At 40.1% G+C, this 26,117-nt stretch overlaps 1 protein-coding gene across 1 annotated transcript in view; it reads right to left on the reverse strand.

The window, feature by feature from the left end:
• LOC126260028 (CCA tRNA nucleotidyltransferase 1, mitochondrial) overlaps positions 1-26,117 on the reverse strand; it is a 67,680-nt gene that overhangs the window by 20,932 nt on the left and 20,631 nt on the right. The window contains exons 5-6 of the mRNA XM_049957201.1: positions 22,595-22,721; positions 11,514-11,707 (exon numbers count right to left, since the gene is read on the reverse strand). Of these exons, the coding sequence (XP_049813158.1) occupies positions 11,514-11,707; positions 22,595-22,721 (321 nt within the window). The remainder of the gene's footprint in view (positions 1-11,513; positions 11,708-22,594; positions 22,722-26,117) is intronic.

Consider the following 26,117-nt stretch of genomic DNA (forward strand, 5'->3'; position numbering starts at 1 on the left):
CAATGGAGAGGCTTCGTCTCCACCGCAGCCCTCAGTAGTACACAACACAACAACAGGCTACAGTAGTCCACTCACCCCACTGCCGCCCCACACCGAACCCAGGGTTATTGTGTGGTGTGGCCCCCAGTGTATCCCCCCCGGGAACATTTCACACCAGACGAGTGTAACCCCAATGTTTGCATGGTAGAGTAATTATGGCGTACATGTATGTGGAGAACGTGTTTGTGCAGCAATCACCGACCTAGTGTAACTAAGGCAGAATAAGGAGAACAAGCCTGCATTCGCCAAGGCAGATGGGAAATCACCTTAAAAACCATCCACAGACTGGCCGGCACACCGGACCTAAACACTAATCTGCCGGGCGGATTCATGCTGGGGACTGGCACGCCTTCCTGCCCAGAAAGCAGTGTTTTAGACTGCACGGGTAACCCACTTTTAGATTACCTTCAATATTTACATTATTTACAAATACAGTATTTTGATTTAGTACTTAACTTTTATTTCTCCTTAGCTTCATGTAAAGTAAGTGCTAAATCATTATCCTGCAGTTGCAATATGACGGTAACCTAAAATTGCCAACATGAAAAACAACGAATATCAAAACAAAAAATTATAGTAAACACTTCCTAATGTTCTTCAAAATTATATCTATTTGGTTATGCACCAGCTTTCAGCTTCTTGGTTCTTAGGTCATCGTGTTATGATAGTTGAATAGCTGTCACCTGATGATAGCCTAAGAAGCCAAATAAATATAAATTTGCAGTTTTGGGTAGTGTTTCCTATTTATATTACTCTTGTGTTCTGTCAAGCATTGACAGAAAATTAGGTTAGTAATAAAATATTTTTAAGTGAAACATGTTTGGCTAAAAACATTAATATAAATTCAGTGACAAAAGACTAGTAATAGTTATTTGGATCTATGAGATAAACAGCATTGAACAAGCAGCTGAGGAAGAATGGCTGTAAATATTAACAATATGAATAGTAAAGGGAAAGTAAATGAGAAACAATGATAAAATCTTTTGAGAGAGTAACTCCCTAAACAATATACAGACAGATTTAAGAGGTGCTATGAGGGATCATGCCGGGTGGAGTACGAGGGGTGAATGGACGATGGGTGGGAGTGAGAGGCAGAAAGCTGACAGAACGTTTGTGGCACCAGTGAGCTCATCCTGGCACAGGCAGGGAGACTTGCGCGAGGCACACAATGAAGTGGAGGAGTGAACTGGGGGTGGGGAGGTGGAACAGAGGAACTGGGAGACTGTGAAGGAAGAGTGTGAGAGTATAGAACAAGTGAGAGTATTGAATGTGCAAAGAGGGGTAGTGCAGATGGTGGTGAATGTAGGAGAGTTGCTGTAACAGTTAGGAGAATTACAGGTTTCAACATTGTTGAAAAACCAATATTTGTGCCATCAGCTGTACAACTGTATATTTCTTCTCAACCAGTTTCAGCTCCAACAAAGATCTTCACACGAGAAAAACAGTGTACATCAATGGATCAAAATTACATTATTGTTAAATATGGAACAACCAAACTGTGGAACATACATAACTGTCATAAGAGTCAGTTTGAAAATAATATATATAAACATACTGTACATTAGCACATGATGACGATGATTTGGTTTGTGGGGCACTCAACTGCATGATCATCAGTGCCCCTACAAACTCCCAATTTTTACACAGCCCAATTTTTCACGCAATCCAATCAAGCCACTGTCAAGGATGATGATGATGATGATGAGAACACAAACACCAGTCCCCAGGCAGAGAAAATCCCCAATAGTTAACATTAACGCATAAAAGTTGTGTCAGTAACAAAGTCACCAAAGATTTAGCGTAAGCGCAGAGTGGAAAGTAAGTGGCAGAACGCTGGGTGGATACGTTACTGTAATTGTGCTAATGTACGGCACATTTATATCCATTATGTTCAGAAAGACTCTTATCATCAGTTGTGTATGTTCTGCAGTCTGGCAGTGTTGTATCTGTCGAAAATGTACTATATTTAGTCACTTATAAGAAGGTTCTTTTTCCAAATTCGTCATTAAAAAAATTGGGGTCATTTTATATTTGCAAACTAAACCATATTTGTGGCCAAGATAGACACAAAGCCCATGTCTACTACAGTAGTACAAGTTTATATGCCAACTAGCTCTGCAGATGATGAAGAAATTGATGAAATGTATGACGAGATAAAAGAAATTATTCAGGTAGTGAAGGGAGACGAAAATTTAATAGTCATGGGTGACTGGAATTCGTCAGTAGGAAAAGGGAGAGAAGGAAACATAGTAGGTGAATATGGATTGGGGGGAAGAAATGAAAGAGGAAGCCGCCTTGTAGAACTTTGCACAGAGCATAACTTAATCATAGCTAACACTTGGTTCAAGAATCATAAAAGAAAGTTGTATACCTGGAAGAATCCTGGAGATACTAATAGGTATAAGATAGATTATATAATGGTAAGACAGAGATTTAGGAATCAGGTTTTAAATTGTAAGACATTTCCAGGGGCAGATATGGATTCTGACCACAATCTATTGGTTATGAACTGCAGATTGAAACTGAAGAAACTGCAAAAAGGTGGGAATTTAAGGAGATGGTACCTGGATAAACTGAAAGAACCAGAGGTTGTAGAGTGTTTCAGGGAGAGCATAAGGGAACAATTGACAGGAATGGGGGAAAGAAATACAGTAGAAGAAGAATGGGTAGCTCTGAGGGATGAAGGCAGCAGAGGATCAAGTAGGTAAAAAGACAAGGGCTAATAGAAATCCTTGGGTAACAGAAGAAATATTGAATTTAATTGATGAAAGGAGAAAATATAAAAATGCAGTAAATGAAGCAGGCAAAAAGGAATACAAACATCTCAAAAATGAGATCGACAGGAAGTGTAAAATGGCTAAGCAGGAGTGAGTGGCTAGAGGACAAATGTAAGGATGTAAGGTCTTGTCTCACTAGGGGTAAGATAGATACTGCCTACAGGAAAATTAAAGAGACCTTTGGAGAGAAGAGAACCACTTGTATGAATATCAAGAGCTCAGATGGCAACCCAGTTCTAAGAAAAGAAGGGAAGGCAGAAAGGTGGAAGGAGTATATAGAGGGTCTATACAAGGGCAATGTACTTGAGGACAATATTATGGAAATGGAAGAGGATGTAGATGAAGATGAAATGGGAGATAAGATACTGCGTGAAGAGTTTGACAGAGCACTGAAAGACCTGAGTCGAAACAAGGCCCCGGGAGTAGACAACATTCCATTAGAACTACTGATGGCCTTGGGAGAGCCAGTCGTGACAAAACTCTACCATCTGGTGAGCAAGATGTATGAGACAGGCGAAATACCCACAGACTTCAAGAAGAATATAATAATTCCAATCCCAAAGAAAGCAGGTGTTGACAGATGTGAAAATTACCGAACTATCAGTTTAATAAGTCACAGCTGCAAAATGCTAATGCGAATTCTTTACAGACGAATGGAAAAACTGGTAGAAGCGAACCTCGGGGAAGATCAGTTTGGATTCCGTAGAAATGTTGGAACACGTGAGGCAATACTAACCTTACGACGTATCTTAGAAGAAAGATTAAGAAAAGGCAAACCTACGTTTCTAGCATTTGTAGACTTAGAGACAGCTTTTGACAATGTTAACTGGAATACTCTCTTTCAAATTCTGAAGGTGGCAGGGGTAAAATACAGGGAGCGAAAGGCTATTTACAATTTGTACAGAAACCAGATGGCAGTTATAAGAGTCGAGGGGCATGAAAGGGAAGCAGTGGTTGGGAAAGGAGCGAGACAGGGTTGTAGCCTCTCCCCGATGTTATTCAATCTGTATATTGAGCAAGCAGTAAAGGAAACAAAAGAAAAATTCGGAGTAGGTATTAAAATTCATGGAGAAGAAGTAAAAACTTTGAGGTTCGCCGATGACATTGTAATTCTGTCGGAGACAGCAAAGGACTTGGAAGAGCAGTTGAACGGAATGGACAGTGACTTGAAAGGAGGATATAAGATGAACATCAACAAAAGCAAAACGAGGATAATGGAATGTAGTCAAATTAAATCGGGTGATGCTGAGGGGATTAGATTAGGAAATGAGACACTTAAAGTAGTAAAGGAGTTTTGCTATTTAGGGAGTAAAATAACTGATGATGGTCGAAGCAGAGAAGATATAAAATGTAGACTGGCAATGGCAAGGAAATCGTTTCTGAAGAAGAGAAATTTGTTAACATCGACTATAGATTTAAGTGTCAGGAAGTCATTTCTGAAAGTATTTGTATGGAGTGTAGCCATGCATGGAAGTGAAACATGGACGATAACCAGTTTGGACAAGAAGAGAATAGAAGCTTTCGAAATGTGGTGCTACAGAAGAATGCTGAAGATAAGGTGGGTAGATCACGTAACTAATGAGGAGGTATTGAATAGGATTGGGGAGAATAGAAGTTTGTGGCACAACTTGACTACAAGAAGGGATCGGTTGGTAGGACATGTTATGAGGCATCAAGGGTTCACAAATTTAGCATTGGAGGGCAGCGTGGAGGGTAAAAATCGTAGAGGGAGACCAAGAGATGAATACACTAAGCAGATTCAGAAGGATGTAGGTTGCAGTAGGTACTGGGAGATGAAGAAGCTTGCACAGGATAGAGTAGCATGGAGAGCTGCATCAAACCAGTCTCAGGACTGAAGACCACAACAACAACAACTAAACTACTGCTGCTGGGATAAACATTTTCAGTGTTTAATAGATTAATATAGTGGCCATCTTACATTTACAGGTGAAGCTTTGGCTATTGAGGTATTATACAAATTTATTTTGAAGTTCCGATGGGTATAGCTTAGCAAACAACACTTTCTATCAAACAGGCTCGAGATTTTCAGATACGCATAATAAGCACTTGATACAGTATTGATATTGCTCAATCAATCATGTGACATTTGACTCGTGGCACTAGTGCAACAGATGTATACGTGAGAAACTATGAATTAGGCACTACAACAACTTTGTGAAACACAGGAGGACATAGCATTAAATTCAATCAACTCACAAACTTATGTTGTATATGAATAGGTTTATAAAACAGAAGTTCACATACATGTACTTATACTCTATACATACACTTATGCTGCTTTTTAAGTAAAGGTAGCATTCATAGGTGAAAATCTTGTCCTTCAAAAATCATTACATCATTCTTACCCAAGTCAGTATAATATTTGTTTATGAGAAACTAATGATTTGTGAAGTGAGTTACAAATGAAAATTTATACTAACAAAGAGATAAAGGGGCTGGCCAGTACTTACCTCAGCTCAGTACAGCCGATAGATACACAAAAAACAGAACCGAAAATTTACGTTCCTAGCTTTCGGAACAATTGTTCCTTCATCAGGGAGGAGAGAGGGGAAAGAAAGGGAAGAAGGGAAAGTAGATTCACTTACTCACAACCCAGGTTATGAAGCAACAGGGAAAGGAAAACAGGGAGGGTAGCAAGGATGGAGGCATGGTTGTCAGAGGGAAGCCAAAGATATTCTACTGTAAGTACTCTTTGGCTTCCATCTGACAACCATGCCTCCATCCTTGCTACCCTCCCTGTTTTCCTTTCCCTGTTGCTTCATAACCTGGGTTGTGAATAACTGAATCTACTTTCCCTTCTTCCCTTTCTGTCCCCTCTCTCCTCCCTGACGAAGGAACATTTGTTCCGAAAGCTAGGAACGTAAATTTTCGGTTCTGTTTTTTGTGTATCTATCGGCTGTACTGAGCTGAGGTAAGTACTGGCCAGCCCCTCTATCTCTTTCTTAGTATTGGTTTCACATCTTTATATGAGATTTTCCATTAATCACAAATGAAAATTTGTTAGCTATTCACATATTAGAATACTTGGGGAAAATATTACCAGCCTTCGAATGTGATGGTGACACTCAGATGAAATGAGAAAGAAAATTAACCCAGAATGACATATCTAACAAACAAAACATATCACATTAAACAACCAGCAATTGTTTTTGCAAGAATAAATTATAGCAAAAAGACCGTTATGGAGATAGTACCAACACACGGCACTGGATCACGGGACAAGAGAAAGTTCAAGACTTGGAGTGAATTGTGATTGAGATTTTTTATTTATGTATTAGTTGCTGTTGTTAGATATGACCTGTACTCTGGAAGATACAGCTGTCTGTCTTTCACTATTGCTCAAGCACAGCTCTACAGAAGGCTTGGAGTAGGAACAGTGACACGAGCTTGGCTGAGAACTATAATGAGTGTGGGGAGTTGAGTGCCAAGCGCGCAGCAAATTTCATCTTGCTTCCAACCATGGCAATTTATACTGCGTACTTTGGCTTTTTATGACCATCTACCAAATTTAAACTGCAGTTTGTCTAAATCAATTTGTACTCCGAATCAAAATGACTTTAAAATTGGCCAAACACTCAGCAATAGTGTACATTTCTGCATGAGATGCTAAAAATCAAGCCAGGGGCCAGTGGCGCACTTTCGTGTTTCATGCAGCGATGCTCAAAATTAGGTGTGACACAAACAATAGGGGGTGACACAGCCAATAAGAGAACGGTGGGCAGATGATATGTTTCTGTAGCAAAAGACATTGGAACATCCTGTCAGTACAGAAGTGAAATCCACTCTGTGTTTTTCTTTTTAAAATAAAAGAAAAGGAAAAAGAAAATAAACCTGCAATGTACTTGGAAGAAAGGGGCTGATTAAAAACAATGGTACCACAAACAACACGCTAAACAAAAGGGGCAATGAAGAGAAAAATTAATGCAAACAATTTCTGTTTGTTTATTTTATTTCTCCTTGTATTATCAAAATTTAGATAACCATTACATGGCGTAAGTTTAGAATACATGTAATGGTAACTTTTTATGGAGAAATCTTATGTCAATAAAACTTTGTAATTTTGATTAGTCAGAATATTTCAAAACTAATTTTTTCTCAAGGAGCCTCTAAAAAAGGGGGGGAAGGGTCTTATATTCAGGGTCATAGTTGGGTAAATATGGCATTTTTGATTCATTGATGTACATTGTTTTTCTCCTGTGAATGTGGTTGTTATAACTGAAACCGGTAGAGAATAAATATACAGTTGTACAGCAGATGATACAGGCATTTTCTTTCTTTCTTTGTTATTTTTCAAAATACTTATCAGCCATCGACAGTCACCTACAAAAAGCTTTATTTGAAGGATGTGTTGGAAGGACGTTTCTCATCTATACAGCTCTGAGAAGCTAATTTAGGGGATGGGTCAGAGGGGAGGGGAGGGGAGGGGAGGGGAGGGGAGGGGAGGGGAAGGGAAGGAGGATCCAGCAGGCACATGGGAGGGGTTCTGAAGCAGCTACTGAAGTTGAGCATATTGTGCTCAGCAGTGCGTCCTATCAAAAGTTGGTTAAAATTAAATTAAAATAATTTTGTGATCGACTTTTCAGTGGGTCAAGTGATATGGGCCGAATACCAGCTTTAGCGTGGTAGCTGTGTTGCCATTTGACACAGTCTGCTAGGGTGCAGAAAGGTCTGGAGGGGGAAGCAGAGTCAAATACACAGCTGTTGTGGCCACCACCATTGCCCTCTTCACCACTGATGACATGGGGACAATAGTTGGTAACATCGTGTGTGTGTGTGTGTGTGTGTGTGTGTGTGTGTGTGTGTTTTCTATACTAGTCAGCTCAGCTCAGCAGTGTTTCCATTTTGGCTTACATGCATTGCATTGTTGCATTCGCCACTTCCCTTATTTATATTACACAGAATTCTTCTTAATGAGGTATTTTCTTCTTAATGACATAATTAGTAATGAAGTAATTGCCTACATTTTATAAGAATGGAGAGAGGAATCCACTGTGGCCTTTTCAAAGTAACAACTACATTATTCACTTAGTATGACTTGGAGGAAAAAAGAAACATAATGGAACAAGTACTGAAACAAACTGATAATCAGTTCAATAGACTCAAATGAAGAAAAGCAACAAATTGCCTATAGCTGACTGATGCATGTGGAATATGAACATCCAACATACAATACTAACTCTCTACCTACAAAATTTCTTTCTAGGGCATGGTGGCTCTTTGCTTCACATCGATCTTAGCAGTTCTGTATGTTCCTTACTTGTTGCGGCCTGGCCATCTGCTAGGGCAGCGAGTTTTTTACTTTGTGTGTTTACTCCTGCCCCCGAACTGTTGACTCTGCTGTGCAATTGAATACCCGCCTAATACGGTTACTGGAGTAGGTATTAAAATCCATGGGGAAGAAATAAAAACTTTGAGGTTCGCCGATGACATTGTAATTCTGTCAGAGACAGCAAAGGACTTGGAAGAGCAGTTGAACGGAATGGATGGTGTCTTGAAGGGAGGATATAAGATGAACATCAACAAAAGCAAAACGAGGATAATGGAATGTAGTCGAATTAAGTCGGGTGATGTTGAGGGTATTAGATTAGGAAATGAGACACTTAAAGTAGTAAAGGAGTTTTGCTATTTGGGGAGAAAAATAACTGATGATGGTCGAAGTAGAGAGGATATAAAATGTAGACTGGCAATGGCAAGGAAAGCGTTTCTGAAGAAGAGAAATTAAGTCGGGTGATGTTGAGGGTATTAGATTAGGAAATGAGACACTTAAAGTAGTAAAGGAGTTTTGCTATTTGGGGAGCAAAATAACTGATGATGGTCGAAGTAGAGAGGATATAAAATGTAGACTGGCAATGGCAAGGAAAGCGTTTCTGAAGAAGAGAAATTAGTTAACATCGAGTATAGATTTAAGTGTCAGGAAGTCATTTCTGAAAGTATTTGTATGGAGTGTAGCCATGTATGGAAGTGAAACATGGACGATAACCAGTTTGGACAAGAAGAGAATAGAAGCTTTCGAAATGTGGTGCTACGGAAGAATGCTGAAGATTAGATGGGTAGATCACATAACTAATGAGGAAGTATTGAATAGGATTGGGGAGAAGAGAAGTTTGTGGCACAACTTGACCAGAAGAAGGGATCGGTTGGTAGGACACGTTCTGAGGCATCAAGGGATCACCAATTTAGTATTGGAGGGCAGCGTGGAGGGTAAAAATCGTAGGGGGAGACCAAGAAATGAATACACTAAGCAGATTCAGAAGGATGTAGGTCGCAGTAGGTACTGGGAGATGAAGAAGCTTGCACAGGATAGAGCAGCATGGAGAGCTGCATCAAACCAGTCACAGGACTGAAGACCACAACACCAACAACGGTTACTGGATACTGGTACAGAACAATAGCTCAGTTTCTAGTGAAGCTTCTGCTGACCTGTCCTTGCTCTCAGTCTCTCTCTTCTCCATGTAGCGTCCAAATTGACTTCAGCCCTGTGGCCTCACCATGAGGACATGCCACATGATGATGCTCTTCGTACCGGTACACTATTGTAAAGTTTTAAGACTCACCCGCACCATTTCTATGCCTGCTATGCAGCCCAGTGTGTAAATTGCTGTTGTGGGCTGCAAGCTATTACAATCGGTAATTGTTGGTGCCTATATGAGTACTATGCGAGTTCCAAACTCAACCCGTCACTGCCAGCACACTTTTGTGTTAAGTGCAGGCTTGTTGTTTGAGTCTCGCCCAGAGAGATGATTAATTCTGTGCCTCATGTCGATAAAAATTGGTATTGTGCTGGTGGATACTCTGGGACAGAGTAGTGACTTTGTTCAGTGTCCAATATTCTTACCACACAATGCTTTTATACAGTACCATCACATCAGCAAGTGACTTTCTCTGATATTAGTTAATTTTGATATCATTTCATGCTTTTTCTGCAGTAGTTTAGTTGTTTAACAAATGTGTTGTTTTCTTAACTACGTGTGGACACTGATCTTTGTGCAGTATCTATCATGCCATATTTTGCAATTTTGTAACTAATTTAGCAAGTTAGGTAGGGAAACATTCCTATGCTAGTGTAAGTATGCACACTCACATGCATAACCACACTGACATCTATATGCACCCACTTGTGACTGATTACTCTGTGCTGTGCTATAGTGTTTTTCACTGTGTCGGATATTAATCAACAAAAGGTGACTGGAAACCTTTCTCATTTTTCCTTATAGTTTTGATCCTACATTTTTCATTATTGTAATAATGATCAGTTTAGGACTATAATCTACTGACTAATTTTGTAGCTTCTATGGCATTTTAAATAAACACAAGACAGTTGAATTTCACATGGAAAGAGGTTTCAATTCAATCAACTGTCTGCCACTTTATTAGCACTAAACAACATTGCCTAGGTCTGCTGCAACTTAAGCAAAATTGTGGGCAAACATAATGGACAGAAAGTGACTGTTTTTCAAAATCATCTTGTTTCAGCATTCCAAAACAGGCCACAGTGATATAGTCTCACACAAAAAGGAAGGAAGGAAGATTATTGTTTTATGTCCCATTAACACAGAGGTCATTACAGATGAAGCACAAGCTCAGGTTAAGGAAGAATGGGAAAGAAAATCAGCTGTGCACTTTCAAAGAAAACAATCTAGCATTTGCCTTAAGCAATTTAGAGAAATCACAGAAAACCTATATCTGGATTGCTGGACGGGGACTGGAAGCATCATCACCCTGAATGTAAGTCCAGAATAGTCTCATATTGTCACCTACCAAAAACATGTACTGGTACCACTAAATAGTCACATATAATGAATAGTTTAAATATCAATCAAGAGCATAAAGAAACAATGTTATCATCAATGATTGGTGACAGCGACACAAAACACAACATATTTACACTCTGGCTTTCAAAGCCAAACATTCTTTGTCAATGTAACTTACAGGCTGATTAAAAATTGGTGAAATACTTGCAAGACAGGACAGGTAACATGTATGCCTCAAACATATCATGGGAAAATATCTCTGAAATAGAGAGTTCTTCATACAGTTTAAATGCCAAACACTGTATCATATTTTTCTCTGAATCCCCATGATTCTATACAACTTACATTCCACAATGTCTGCACAGTACACGTAAAAATATTTCTTTCTTCGTGTTATCTTTCAGTTAATTAATAATTCTTTTCACTGAGTAGAGGGTCATAATGAAGTAAACAAAGTGAGCTAGTTTTATAGCACATTAGTCATTCTTGGACAACAGACTTAAACATATCTCACCCTTCTATGCTACACTTGTGATGTATCATTTTTTTTAAAAATCTGAACACAACTATTTTATTATTCATATGTGGTTAACATTATTAAGGCAGTACCAGCATATTATAAAGGTAATTGTTGCAGAGCTTCACAGACAGTGCTGTGAGCAGTGTGGCATATTACACTGGATTTATATTTTGTAGTGAAGTTAAGAAACTCCCACTACCTACTTTTTCATTTCAGTCTCTCTTTAGTTCTCAATGAAGAAAGATTTGACTGTGAAAGGCAGTGATTCTGTGATTATTTCTGTGCACTTATCTCAAGCGCATCAGTCTTTTATCTGGAAATATGACAACAGAAATTCATCCAATTTGATTTTGTTTTTAAAAAGACGGGTGTCCATCCAGCTGCTGCACCAAGGCAAGTACTTACCAATATATGGTCCAATACCAAGACTTAAGATTTTCAGCATTAAATCGCCTCCATAGTTCCCTTCAAGTATTTTGTGAAGTTCACTCCAAATCCTCTCTCCTGAAATGCGCGCTAAGCCTTCAGCATTATTTCTAATTGCTTCAAGTGTCTTTTCTTCATGTTTATCTGGATGTTCTGCAATTCGGCCGTAAAATCTGAAAACCAACCATTCACTGCACTCAAATTCATCAACTACCAACTGCTGTGATTTACAATAAACTTCACACATTTCAGTATCTCATAAGTCAGGCACAAATCTATGCTGTCTCATGTATAGCCAATAATCATTTCTGACTTTCATACTGGAGGGGATAACAATAGTGTGAGTGCAAAAGTTATTATAAGAGGCAGTCAAATGAAAATAAGACAGATGGAGGAAAAAGTAAGTAAACTGTTTATTACTTCAAAACTCTGGAATAACTTTTAATACATTTATCCCACTGTGAGAAATGAAGGTCAATGCCTCCATAGAAAAATGTTTGCACTTGCCTACAGAATGATGACTGCACCCAACCCAAGCATGCACATCCAAAGCATATATACGGCCATGAGTGTCTTTCCTCAGGGCTCCAAAAATATGGAAATTGCATGTGGATGAATCCAGTATTCCCTTTAGGGTAAATAACATACGTACAGTAGAGGGTCCTAAGCTATTTCAAACTATTTGCCGACGGTTTAAAATAAATATTTCAGACAATATGAGAAGTGACTGAGCAACGGGTGTGAGGCATTGTTTTACGTTTCATAACAAACCACTGGTTGTCACATGGACATTGGCAGCACTATCTAAAAAAACAATACACTCATTGGTGATGTGGCGACAGTGGAGTTTAGCATTGTTTACAGTTCATGATTGGTTTTTGGAGATGGAGCATTACATGTTACAGGAACCTGTAGACATAGTTTTAATGTATGGGACTGCAGAATGTTAATTCCTGGGAAGCTGAACAAATGTACAGAGAAAACTTTTGCAAAAGCTACCATCTTTATTGGATGAAATTTATCACCACACTTAGAAACTTATGAGAAAAATGAGAAAATGTGAAGAGATAGTGTTAGATCATGTGAGAGAAGATTCATCAATAAGTACTCTTCACTTTGCCTGTGAAATACACAGTTATGAACAAGTTGTCCAAGCAGTGGGGCCACATGATTTTGAATCCAGAGTTCATATTTCTCAATGGATTCTCTTCTAATGCACCCATTGAGACAGGCACACATCACTTTGAATACCTGCTTTGAGCTTTAATTGTTATGATAAGGTGTATGTTATTTACGTCAATAAACATTAAATACTTGTTTCCAAAGTTAGTTTTTTATCTCATGTTACTCAGTTTAAGATCCCCTATATTTATGTATAATTTAGATCTAAAGGCTTCACATACGCTGTAGATTTTCTCCCCGCACAATTGTGTTAGCACTACTGTCGGCTGTTTCATCACCACGGAAAATGGGGCGTGTCCTCCAAAAAATCCAGTTCTGTCCTAAAATGCAACTAGTTAACATGAAATGTCAGAAAACTACAAGTTTTGGTTTATTCTATTCATTGATGCTACAAAACATACAGCCATGTGTGCATAATAATGTTGAAGTTTACTCTTGCATTGTAGTTTGGAGTGTGGTAATACAACATATTCAAGAAATCCATTTGTGTCATAAATTTAGATAAGTGAATTAAGTCCATAATTACTTGAATGTGCACTTCGTTCTTGGTCTTCCACTTTTATTGTTCCCTCTTAGTTCTTGTACATGTATCCCTATAGTTTACCCCTATTTTTCTCAAAGATTTTGAACATCTTGCACCATTTTACATTGTCAAACGCTTTTTCTATGCTGAAAAATGCTTTGAATGTGTCTTGGGTTTTCTTCGGGCTTGCTTCTATCAGCAACCACAATGTCACGACTACTTCTCTGGTACCTTTACCTTTCCTAAAGCCAAACTGATTGTCATCCAACAGATCCACAATTTTCTTTTTCAATATTCTGTATATTATTCTTCTCAGCAACTTGGATGCATGAGCTGTTAAGCTGATTGTTTAATAATTCTTGCACTTGTTGGCTCTTGTAATCTTGGCAATGGTGTGGATGACATTTTTCGGGGTCTGATGGTACATCTCCAGTCTCATACATTTCACATGCCAACGTGAATAATCATTTTGTTGCCATATCCCCCAATGATTTTGGAAACATTATCTGTCTGTATGCCTTATTTGATTTAAAGTCTTTCAAAGCTCTTCTAAATTCTGATTCTAATAGTGGATCCCCTATCAACTCCTGTTTCTTCTCCCATCAGGTCAGCAGATAAGTCCTTTCCCTCACAGAGGCCCTCAATGTACTCTTTCCACCGATCTGCTCTTTCCGCTGCATATAACAGTGGAATTCCCATTGCACTGAAGGCTGTTTTGACTTTTCTGTATGCTGAGACACTCTTTCCAACAATCATTTCTTTTTCGATTTCTTCACATTTGTCATGTAGCCATTTCATCTAAGCTTCCCTGCACTTCCTATTTATATCATTCCTAAGTGACTTTTATTTCTGTATTCCTGAATTTTCTGAAAATTTTTGTACTTCCTTCTTTTGTTGATCAACTGAAGTATTTCTTTTGTCACCCTTGACTTCCTCAGTTATATACCTTGTACCTATGTTTTTCTCTGCAACTTCTGTGATTGCCCTTTTCAGACATGTCCATTATTTTTCAACTGAACTGCCTACTGACTATTCATTATTGTTGTATCAATAGCCTCACAGAATTTCAAGCATATCTCTTCATTCCTTAATAGTTCCGCATCCCGCTTCTTTGTCCATAGATCCTTCCCGACTAATCTCCTAAGTTCCAGCCTACTCTTCACCATTACTAAATTGTGATCTGAGTCTATATTTGCTCCTGGGTACACCTTACAATCCAACATCTACTTTTGAAGTATCTGCCTAATCATGCCCGTAGTCTAACTGAAATCTTCCAGTATCTCCCAGCCTTTTCCAAGTATACCTCCTCCTCTTGTGATTCTTGAACAGAGTATTCACTATCACTATCTGAAACATATTGCAGACCTCAATTAGCTTTTCTCTTCTCTCATTCCTACTACCAAGCCCATATTCTCCTGTAACCCTTTCTTCTATTCCTTCCCCTACAACTGCATTCCAATCCCCCCCCATGATTATTAGGTTTTCATCTCCCTTTACATACTATACTGACCATTCAGTATCTTCATATACTTTCTCTCTTCATCTTCTGCTTGCGACGTCGATATGTATATCTGAACTATTGTTGTCAGTGCTGGTCTGCTGTTGATTCTAACGTGAACAACTCCTGATGCTCACTACATCTAGAGTGAGCTTTAGCATTTCCCTTTTCAGATTTTCTAGCTTTCCTACCATGTTCAAATTTCTGATATTCCATGCCCCGACATACAGAATGTTAGCCTTTCATTGGACATTTAATCGTTTTCTCATGGTCACCTCCTTCTTGGCAGGCCCTTCCCAGATATCTGAATGGGGAACTAATCCAGAATCTTTTGCCAATGGAGAGATCACTATGACATTTCTTTCAATTATAGGCCACATGTCACATGGATAGACATGATGTGTCTTTAATGCACTGATCTCCATTGCCTTCTTCTTCCTCAAGCTGTTGAGCATTGCTGATTCTTCCGCCTTTTAGGGGCACTTTCCCCGCCCCAATGAAAAGAGAGTGCCCTGAACGTCTGTGTGCCCCTCCACTATCTTTGACAAGGCTCTTGACAGATCAGGGTAACTTCTTACGCCGGAAGTCTTCAGCCACCACTGCTGATGATTTTTATTCATAATTTTGATTCCTAATCACAGACGCTACCCCAAGATTATGGGTGTCCTCTCCCACCTCAGAGTACAAATACCCGTCAACAACCATCCTACCCTGGTAAACGCCCTTGGAACCACTCATAGCACCCCCACCCTGCCTTGTTGACCTTTTCCATCTGCCTCATCTCCACAACTCCCTCCCAACACCTCACAAAACCAAAAACATAAACAAACCCAAAATACTTTTGTCACTTATCCATCAAAAACCTCAATTCTACAGAAGTTTCAGTCCTTTCCAAGAATCTCACCTTCAGCCCCACACCCCAGTTCAAACATGCTGGGCTCATCAGAGGGCTACTCACATTCTCCTTACCCTTACAGTGGAAACACTTCTTTGCTACCAGTCCCCCCCCCCCCCAAACAACGCCAACCTAATCCCATGATAAACTTTGCTTCTCCCCATTTCATACCACCATCCAACCATGACCTTCTCCCTCTTATATCTAAAGAACTCTTGGTTACCTTCCAGGAATCCCTTATCTTCACCTTAGAAAATCCAGGACGGAATATGAAAAAGACTGATTGCTGCTCATCACATAGATGACATGTTGGGTTGCAGACAGGCACAACAAAAAGACTGCTGAACATGTGAGCTTTCGGTCAGTGGGCCTTCTTCTAAAGAAGACAACACATGCATGTTCACGCAAACCCAATTCACACACACATGACCACTGTCTCTGATCACTTGCCACCTCATTGGCAGTGCAGCCTCAGAGGCCAGTGATAGTGGTCACGTGTGTGTGTGTGTGTGTGTGTGTGTGTGTGTTTTGTCTTCTTTAGAAGATGGCCTTTTGGCCAAAAGCTCACGTCTTTAGCAATCTTTTTGCTGTGCCTGTCCGCAACTCAACATCTCCCCTAATGGTGAGTAGTGATTTATCCTTTACTTCCCTTCCCAAGAACACAAAGCTCTGAACAGAAAAAAGAACAACCATCCCCAATCTCATGACAGGTCCTGATTTAATGATTCCTTCTGCAGACAAAGGCTCCACCACTGTTGCGATCAATCACAGTCACTATCTGACAGGCATCTGCCAACTGTCAGATTACTCCCCCTACAAGCCCTGTCACAGTGATTCCACCCCATAAGTACAGCATTATCTCCAATCCCTAATCCAATTCTTAAGCCCATCGCAGAATCTTTCTCTTGAATTCATCTTTCTCCTCACTCTGACACGCCACACACCCGATCCCAAAGTCCATAAACTCAACAATCCTGGACACTCCATTATAGTTAGTTACTGTGTTCCCACTGAGAGAATCTTCTCTCTTGTTGACTACTACCTCCATAACCTAGCGTATCACATTAAAGATATGAGCCATTTCTTCACCGACTCTTGACTAACCCCGCCTCATCATTAACTGGATCCCTATTCGTCACTGTTTGAGCCACTTCCTTAACACCCCCTATGCTCATGACCCTGCTGCTATCGTGTACTACCGCTCCCAAAATCCTTCTGATTTCAAAGCCACTACATCATTCCTTATATGTCCACCCAACTACATCCTCACACATACCCACTTTTACTCTGAGGGGGGGGGGGGGGGGGAATGGCCCTGCCACGGTTTCCCACATGGTACCCTCCTATGCCAATCTGTTAATGGGCCACCTGGAGCCTCCTTAAACAACGAACCATCAGTCCGGTTTAGGTTCACTGATAATATCTTCATGATCTGGATCCAGACCAAGACACACTATCCCCATTCCGCCACAGCTTCAACATTTTCTCTTCCATTCGCTTCACCTAGTCCTCCTCAGTCCAATATGCAGCTTCCTGGATGGTGACTCCATCTCTCTAAAGGGTATACGCATCTCTTTGTCCTTATTAAGCTTACTAACTGTTAACGGGACCTGCGTTTTGATAGCTCTCCCACTGACTGCATATCTGCAGTGACAAGAATTCCCTTGCCCAGCATGCTGTAGGTCTCAAAAGGATTTCACAGACGGGTCCCATCCTCCAGACATAGTATGCTAACAGATTTCCTGCACCATATCCTCACACTCACACAACCCAAACTCACACAACATCAAGTACCAACAGCAAAGATGTGTCCCCCACCCTTATTACCCAATACCATTCCGGACTGGAGCAACTGAATCATGTCATTTGTCAGGGCTTTGACTATGTATCACAGTGCTCAGAAACGAATTCCCTATCCACAATCCTCCCCAACCCTCCTAAAGTAGTATTCTTCTGCACACCCAATATACACAACATTCTGCTCTATCCTTGCATTTCAATCCCTTGCTATGGAGTCATATCCCTCTGGAGGTCCAAACGGAAGACATGCCCGATTCACTCGCCCAGGGTATCCTACTCTAGGACCGTCAGAGGCTTATCTTATCAGAGGCAGGGCCCATAGTGAATGCAGGCATGTCATACCAGCTCTGCAGCCATTTATGCACAGCATTTTAATTGGGCATGACCACCACTTACCTGTCCCACAGAATTAATTGTTACCACCAAACTATAGCCAAAAGCAGAGTTGATTTCACAGACTCCCTGCACCCTGTCTTCCAGACAGTCTCCGCTTCGTCTGTTCTTTCACCCTGTCCATCCCAATCCACTCCCTCAATGCACTGTGCGCTGTACGAATGCACTGTTTCCAGTGTCAGTGAATCACATCCCTACCCTGTGCATTTGCTGTCTCCCCCTCCCACATTCTTAGCTTGCACACTTGTTGCTGCCCTCTGTGCCATCAGCCATCCTTTCCCAACCCTCCCTCTTGCTCCCTGCCTCTTTTCTCCTCTCATCCACCCCATCTGAGATAGCCCTTCATCCCCATCTAGCTGCCAAACAGCAGTCCCCAGCATTGTATATTCAGCCAATTTTACAGGTGTGTGTGTGTGTGTGTGTGTGTGTGTGTGTTTTTACTGTTATGCCTAAATTATTTAGATTCTGCCAAAAATTTCCATACCAAATTTATTTTTTACTGTCAGTCTTTTGGGTTAGGACAAGTGATTAACCTCTGGAAGCAGTGAAGTTAGGAACAGGAAATTTTCGAGTAAACAATACAGCGAAAAAATGTGAAAGCTGCAATTTTTAGCAACTAAATGCAGAATTGATTCTTTTTGCAAAATATTGTACAATCTGTCATTTTTCCCATTTCCATGTAAAAATGTAGATCTGACGGTGACAATTTACTTATATTGGTAACTGATAGTTATTGACTGCTTTTACTAGATTTTGATTTTGTTTCTCAGTGCCGAGAATTGTATTTAATCTTAAAATTACAGTTGATTTCCTGTGTAAAGAACTATGGCTCTAGTTGTGATGCCAAATGATAATACTCCACTTCCAAAAATCTCTATCCCAGTAACAGTTTTAGTCATGGACGTGGGATTTCCCAAAATTTTTGTGCAACCTATCACAAAAAAACTGGCACTTTTTGAGAGATCTTTAATGTGATGAATCAATTAAACTACATATTTTTGTAAACACAAATATATATTTGAAAAAAAAAAAATTCAAATACGGCACTTTAGATAACAAATAAAGCAACATGACGTCCGATAACCCAGCAGCCTAACCTAAGTATCGACGCAACTGATTACCTTGTCCCTACGAACTCCATTCACAAAACAGTAAAAATAATAGTGGATAAATACTGAAATAAACATTCTCTGTGTTCTTTTTTACTGCCAGAAACACATTTGCATGAGATTACGTTTCCAGCGCTCACTGGTTGGCCAAGTGGGTGTCGTGCTGATTTACGGGCTTGTGACGCAAAAGTGTCACACTTAGTGATTTTCATATTCTTACTCGCATAATACAAACATGTGCTGTTTAGCTGATGCGCCATAGTCAATATCTCCCTAAACAGTGTTGTTTTTGGTATTATTTGTAGAGTAAAAATATCGAGAGGTCTGCCATATAAGACCATTAATTACCAGTGTTCAAGTTAAAAGTGAAGATAGCTGCATTACTGCAGGAAAATTAATTTTTTTAGTTAAACCAGCACGCTTTTGAGAAAAGTGAAGGAACAAATACTTCAGGCAGATGCGAAGGAAACACTGAAATGCACTGTGTTGCATCACCAAATTATGCTAACAACTCTTATGGCCACATACCCATGTAATCTATTTTCACTACTCTAGGATCTTGTTCCAACCATGGGATACAATGAACTCTATTAATGACAACATGCAAATAGTCTGTTACAACTATCTAGAATGTTAAGTCTCATCCATGTAAGATATCCTGAAAGGATACAAATCCCTTCATAATTTAGTGGAAAAGCAATGTTCCATGCCAGCAGGATATGTGCACATGTCAAATATATTGTGTTGTGCAGAAGGCAGTTTGTCTTTTACTTTCAGATTAAGACTATGGGCTGCTGTTTTCCCAATATAGTAGTGTGTTGACAGATCAGTGACATAATGTCTCAGAATACAACTCTGAAGTTTTGACAACACTTTCTTTTGAGGAGTTTGAACAGTGTGTGTGGTGTTAATTATTCTACAATGGGTTTCATATTAAGTATTTCTTTTTTTAATAATATAAATAAATGGATTTGTGATATCAAAAAATATAATGTAATATGTAAACTAAGAAAAGGTAACAACTAACCTACAGCTGACTGATGCATGGCACATAGAAACACACAACAGAAAACAGTATTTACACTAGATGTCGACTTCTTGCTCTTTCTCTAGCAAAAGTACAGACATCCACATACACAGCCACACAGATTCCCAAATGCACACATCTGTGGCCACGACAAGACTAACTGTCAATTATTGGTTATTCAGAGAAGTTGCCAAGACAGATGGAAGTAGGGAGGGAATAGGGAAAGGTACATGAGGTAAGGAGGGGTAGGGGATAGTGTGCGGCAGATCCTTCGAAAGATAACTTAGTGGCTGCACAACAAAACAAAATGAGTTCAGAGGGTAGGGTATGTAAGAGACAGATAAGGGGTAGGCGAGGGGTGGGGAGGGGAGGGGAGGGGAGGAAAGAAGGGTAAGGCACAGGAGAAACAAGGGGATGAGAGGGATGGAAAAGGGGGGATAGAAAGGGGGAGGGAGGGGGGAAAGGTGGGGGGTGGGGGAGTGAGAGTGAGAGAGAAAGAGAGAGAGAATGGCCACATGGGGGGAAAGGGAGGGAGGTAAAGGAAGGCAGTACATAATCTGGACAGGGAAGAAGTGATACAGATAGAAGAGAGAAGGAAAAAGGTAAAGTGAGGCACTGGGAAACAGGTTAGAGGAGGTTTAGACCTGGAGGAGAGAGTGCAGGATATGCTGGAGAGACAATTCTCACGTTAGCAATCCGAAGACACTAGTGCTGGAAAGGAGCATCCAAATGTGTCATTTAGTGAAACAGCTATTTAAGTTATTTATGTTGTGGTGTTCAGCATATTCAGCAACCAGATGGTCATGTATATGGTTTACCACAGTTGGAGGTGGCTATGCATGCAAGTATGCAGTTGGTTACTTGTCATGCCCACACAGAATGCTACACAGTAACTGCAGCATATATAACAAGGCTGGTTTCACTTGAGGCCCTGCCTTTTTAGGGTAGGAAATGCCTGTGACTGGAGTGTGAAAGGAAGTATTGGATGGGTGTATGGTACAGGTCTTGTAACTGGATCAGCCACAAGGAAATGACCCATGATGTGCAGTAAGTATAGACAAAGATATTCTGTAGGTTGGGTGGACATCAGAACGAGACTTTGGGTGATAACGGTAGGATTTAGGGTAGGATATTTTTCATCTTAGGGCATGAACGGAGTAGTCAAATCCTTGGTGAAGGAGGTAGTTGAGCTTTTCAAGGTGAGGATGATGCTGGATAATTAGAGGAGTGCTGGTGGTTAACAACTATACTGATGTCAAGAGTCAGAGATTGCACATGTGATCTGTTTGTGGACACACAGGACAGGATACTGTCTGTCAATAAAGACTCCGGTATGATGTTTGGTATATTCTAACAACTCACATTTTCCAACACAGATGTGGAATCTATGGGTGATGAGATCGTAAGAAAGAGACTTTTTGACACGAACTGAGTGACAACTGTCAAAGTGGAGGTACTGCTGGTAGTTGGTGTACTTTATATGAACAGATGTATTTATGGAGCCATCAACAGCCGTTTCACTATGCGAGCCATTGGGACACTCCCTCTCAGCACTAGTTTCTCTGAATTGTGCAGGTGGGAACTGTCTCTCCAGCATATCCTGCATTCTCGCAATCCTCATGGCCTACACCTCTGCTTACCTGTTTCCCACTGCCTCACCTTACCTCTTCCTTTCTCCCTTTTGTTCACACCACTTCTTCCCTGTCTGGATTGTGTACTGCCTTCCCCTACCACTGTGTTCTCTCTCTCTCTCTCTCTCTCCCCCCCCCCTGCCCCCCTCTCCACAATTTCCCATTACTATCCCTTTCTCTCTTCCCTCCTTGTCTCCCACTTCATCTCCTTTCTTCCCCTTCTTTTCTCTCTCTGTCTTATATGCTCTACTCTCTGAACTCCATTCCTCTTGTTGTGTAGCTGGAGTCATCTGCCTCACACTATCACCCTACCCCCTCCTCACCTTGTGATCCTTTTCTCCCCCCCCCCCCCCCTTCCTTCCTTCCTTCCACCATCTATCCAGGCAACTGCTCTCAATGCTCAACAGTCAGTCTTGCAATGGGTGTGGGTGTGTGCTTGAGTGTCTATGTGGTTGTGGTGTGAATGTCTGTACTTCTGCTAGTTAAAGAGCAAGAGCTTAAAAGCTACGATGAATACTATTTTCTGTTGTGTTTCTATGTACCGCACGGCTATACATAAATGGTTGCCTTTCCTTATTTTACATATGTTCCATCCTGGACTTTCCACTGTTATAGGTATATTGCAATTAATGGTTTGAGTTTCATTTTCAACATAACACTGAAAAACAATTAAATATGACAAAAGTAAGGAACATACAGTACTCACAAAAAGCTGTCAGAAACTAATGCCAAAATTATCAAGAAATAATGCACTGAAAGATACGTGTATCCTAAGGATTAACAAATACATGAGACAGACTATTCAAAAGCAATGTGTAAACATCAATGTCAACATTGATATAATTAATTTGTCCCTCATGCTACAGTGACTTCATACAAAATTACTCTTTCTTGTTATTTCTAAACTCACGTTTCACAAGACTGTGCATTTGCAGTATGCAAAGTGAATAAAAAAATTAAGTCTTTTTGAAAAAATGCCTGCTTATTAGAAAAGACGCTTACCTGAAGTATCGAAGTATTCTTAAATAATCTTCCTGAATGCGAATATTTGGGTTACCTACAAATACAACTCTTCTTTTCAGTAGATCATTATATCCATCAAAGTAATCATAGACAGTTCCATCGAGACCTGAAATAAGGACTCAATGTCAGTTCCAGTAAAGTGTCATGCAAACTAACAGACAAAAACACACACACGAACGTATTCGTTAGGGTGCATCACACTGAAACTGCAAATGTGCTGCAGAGTTTATTCAAAAATTAGTGAGACACTGGAACAATATACTATGTGTGTACAAATGAGAAATCCTCAGCAGCCACCATAGTGCTGCTGATGTTTTGTGGAGTAATATGCAGAAAAGGGATCACAGGATACAGACAATATGGAAGTCAAATGACTTTGGATGGATACTGGAAACATATGATAATAAGGAGACATTCAACTGTACTCTATTTTATTTCAAGGATCTGTCAAGCTTGTTACTTAGCACAGGACACACAAAGTTCATTGTCACAGCTGCACAGAGCAAAGATGTGTAACTGGCAGGAAGTTTGCCTATGTTATTATGTAAACTGTCATGTACAAGAGAGTTACAAGTATGCTCTTGATGTACGACTGTTATTTTGTGTGATTAAATTGTTTAATTAATGCTTGGAAAACCAACCATGTAAAATGAGAAATAATTGTCAAGAATTCTGGCTTTGGTTGTAGTATTATGAGCAACTGCAACATTGAACACTTGTAACAATAGGAAGGAGATGTTTCAAACCTTATCTCAAGTCCTTATTAAATAAGTTAATTACAGTTACTTTGATTATGCCATTCCACCACCTCATCTTAAGTCAGGCTGTTCCAGCTCACTGGTTCCATTGTGAGCCGCGGAGTGCTCCCTGCTCCAGGGAGTCGTGTCGCTCGCTGTGACCATTCAAGTGAGCCGGCAAGTGGCATGGCTGGCTGAAGCAGGTGGCAAGGCAAGCGTTTTGATGTGCCAGTTGCGCCTTACAAGATCGACAACCTCATACTCTTAGCTGCTAAGACGTGGTGACATGCTATACCAGGAAATACGATGTTCAGGAAATAAATAAGAAACACCTGTCTTGCAAGAAATTGCATACTAAATTTATTGGGCCTCCGTAGATTGACATTTTCTTTTCATTACAAGATCGGAAATATGAGGTGTCAAAGTGTTCGCAGCGTTAATGCGGAGGATGGCCTACATTGTTGCATCCTGAAGTAACAATCGTTCCTTACTTTTTACTCTTTTCATTGCTGAGAAAAGCTGTTCACAATAATACGTAGATCCAAACATGCACATGATCTGAGCGGCATTGTTGTGAAGCTTGGGAAATGTTTTTTGCTGTAATGAACGATACCATCATGACAAATGCAATGTGTTGTAGTACCTCTCTTTCAACAAAGTTGAATTTTGCAAATCAATAATCTCCAATTGAAGTGACGATGACAAGTCTTCGGGGGAAACTGAAAAAGGAGTGCTGAACACCTTAAGTTCCATTTCCAAACTAGTGAGGTCTCGGAATCGTGTTTCAAACGATGTGATGAGCTGCTTTAACTTTGCTTGGTAATAGCCGAAAGTAGCACCTTCAGGTAGTTTTAAAGAAGCAACGATTGAAGAACGTTAAAGGTCCATTACTCATCTCCCTCTCAAATAGACATAACTTTTCCATGAACGCTTTGATCTGGTTGTGCATGTCAACGATTAGCTGCCCTTTGCCCTGCAATGACAGATTTAAATTATTCAGATGCATAGTTATGTCAGCTAGGAACGGCAGGTCTGATGTGTATAATATCGTTGTATATTGTACCTCTTCGCAGAATTAAGTACTTTATGACACACAAGACACAGCGTACAACCATCCCTCTCAATGAATATAAAGTTATCCTCCAATAGAGGTACAGGGCTCCTGCGGCTAGTCATAGCTGTCATTGAACACGGATTATTGCGTCAGTTGCAGGTGCATGCGGCCAGGGGGCAGTGAGTTCACTTTCCCCCTCCACGCGGGCTCCGAGCTGCCGCAGTGAGCGCTCCGGCACCCTGGAGCTTGGTTGGAACAGCTTGTCCTAAGTACCTAGCACTGTAAGTAATCAAGGTCCTGCAACTGACTCTGTGCACAATGAGCAGCATCATTAGTAGGCAATTCTACACAGAATTTTTGGCTGAATAATGACTTATTTAACTCAGCAGAATTTGTTAATTGCCTCGCAATCTGACTTCTCTAAAGGATTTTGCACAAAGAAAGCAATACGACAAATGAAGTGCTACCAGAGTTAAACAAAAAAATCATTCTTTGGGAATATTTTGTGAGCTTGCCCCAATCTTTGATTGTGTGGACCACAAAATTCTACTCGGGATCCCTCTAGCATGAATGGAGTCTTATATTCATAATGGAAAACGGAGAGTCCCATTAAGAGCCTGTGTCACACACATGGAACTAACTTCACAATGAAGGACCACAACATGCTGAATATCGCAAGGATTGACACTGCCCAGTCGTTTCCAACCCACATAAATGGTTGTCCAATGACTTTAACAGGTAGTTAAAAAATGGTAGTGTTTTTTGATGACACAAGCATACTAATTATGTCTCCAAACTCAACCCTAACAAGCACAGCTCAGATGATAAATGAACACGCATACAACTGGCTCATGGCAAAGACTCATTTTATGTGATTTCAGACAAAGGAAAAAGACCTTTTAGAACCAGAAGTGGTCATTAATGGCCATACACTAAATGAAACATGATGTGTGAAATGCCTTGGTCATAAGCTGAACAACACTTTAAATGAAGCCAACCCACAAATAAACTACTCAAAACACTCACTGTGGTTTGCCCTTACAGGCATCTCAGATGTGTGGCCCTACATACAAGAGTGTGTCCTTGTTTTGCATATTTTCACTTGCTGTTGTCTAGTGAAATTATCTTTTGGGACAGTGTACTTAAAGTAAACAGACTGTTTATTAAAACTCATACGCTCACCTGCCGACACATTTTTTCCTTAATGGTTTTTTATCATGGATGACAAAATTACTGTCGGCTGGACTGAGAGTGACACCAGGGTTGCCACAAGCTTACCCAAGCATAATTCCCTGATATTGCCCCAATTTCCGGACAAGATTTAGCATTTGTCCCTGACAAATTTTGAGATCTTAAGGGTAAGTAAAGACATAAGTTGGCAAAAAAATTTAATGACATCTCTATTTCTAACCATGTGAGCAAAAATCTTAAGTACTAACATCAACATATTGTGTAATGAACTGCTTTTAGATGGAAAATCAAGCCGAAAGATATACGTGTTTCATTAAGACCAATGATGTTATTTTATTTCAATAAAGCCGAAACACATTTGGTGACAAATATACGCATTTTGTTGGAGTCGCAAGTCAAATTTAAAATACCTTCACTGCTTTCAGAAATAGCCTCAGAAAAAAGCAGGCCTCTTGCAAGAAATGTATAAGGTGCGAAGAGTTGTATAAACTAACACTACAGGTGACCACCAATAAAGAGT

Source organism: Schistocerca nitens, chromosome 5 (assembly GCF_023898315.1).
Source record: "Schistocerca nitens isolate TAMUIC-IGC-003100 chromosome 5, iqSchNite1.1, whole genome shotgun sequence".
Classification (NCBI taxonomy): Eukaryota; Metazoa; Arthropoda; class Insecta; order Orthoptera; family Acrididae; genus Schistocerca; species Schistocerca nitens.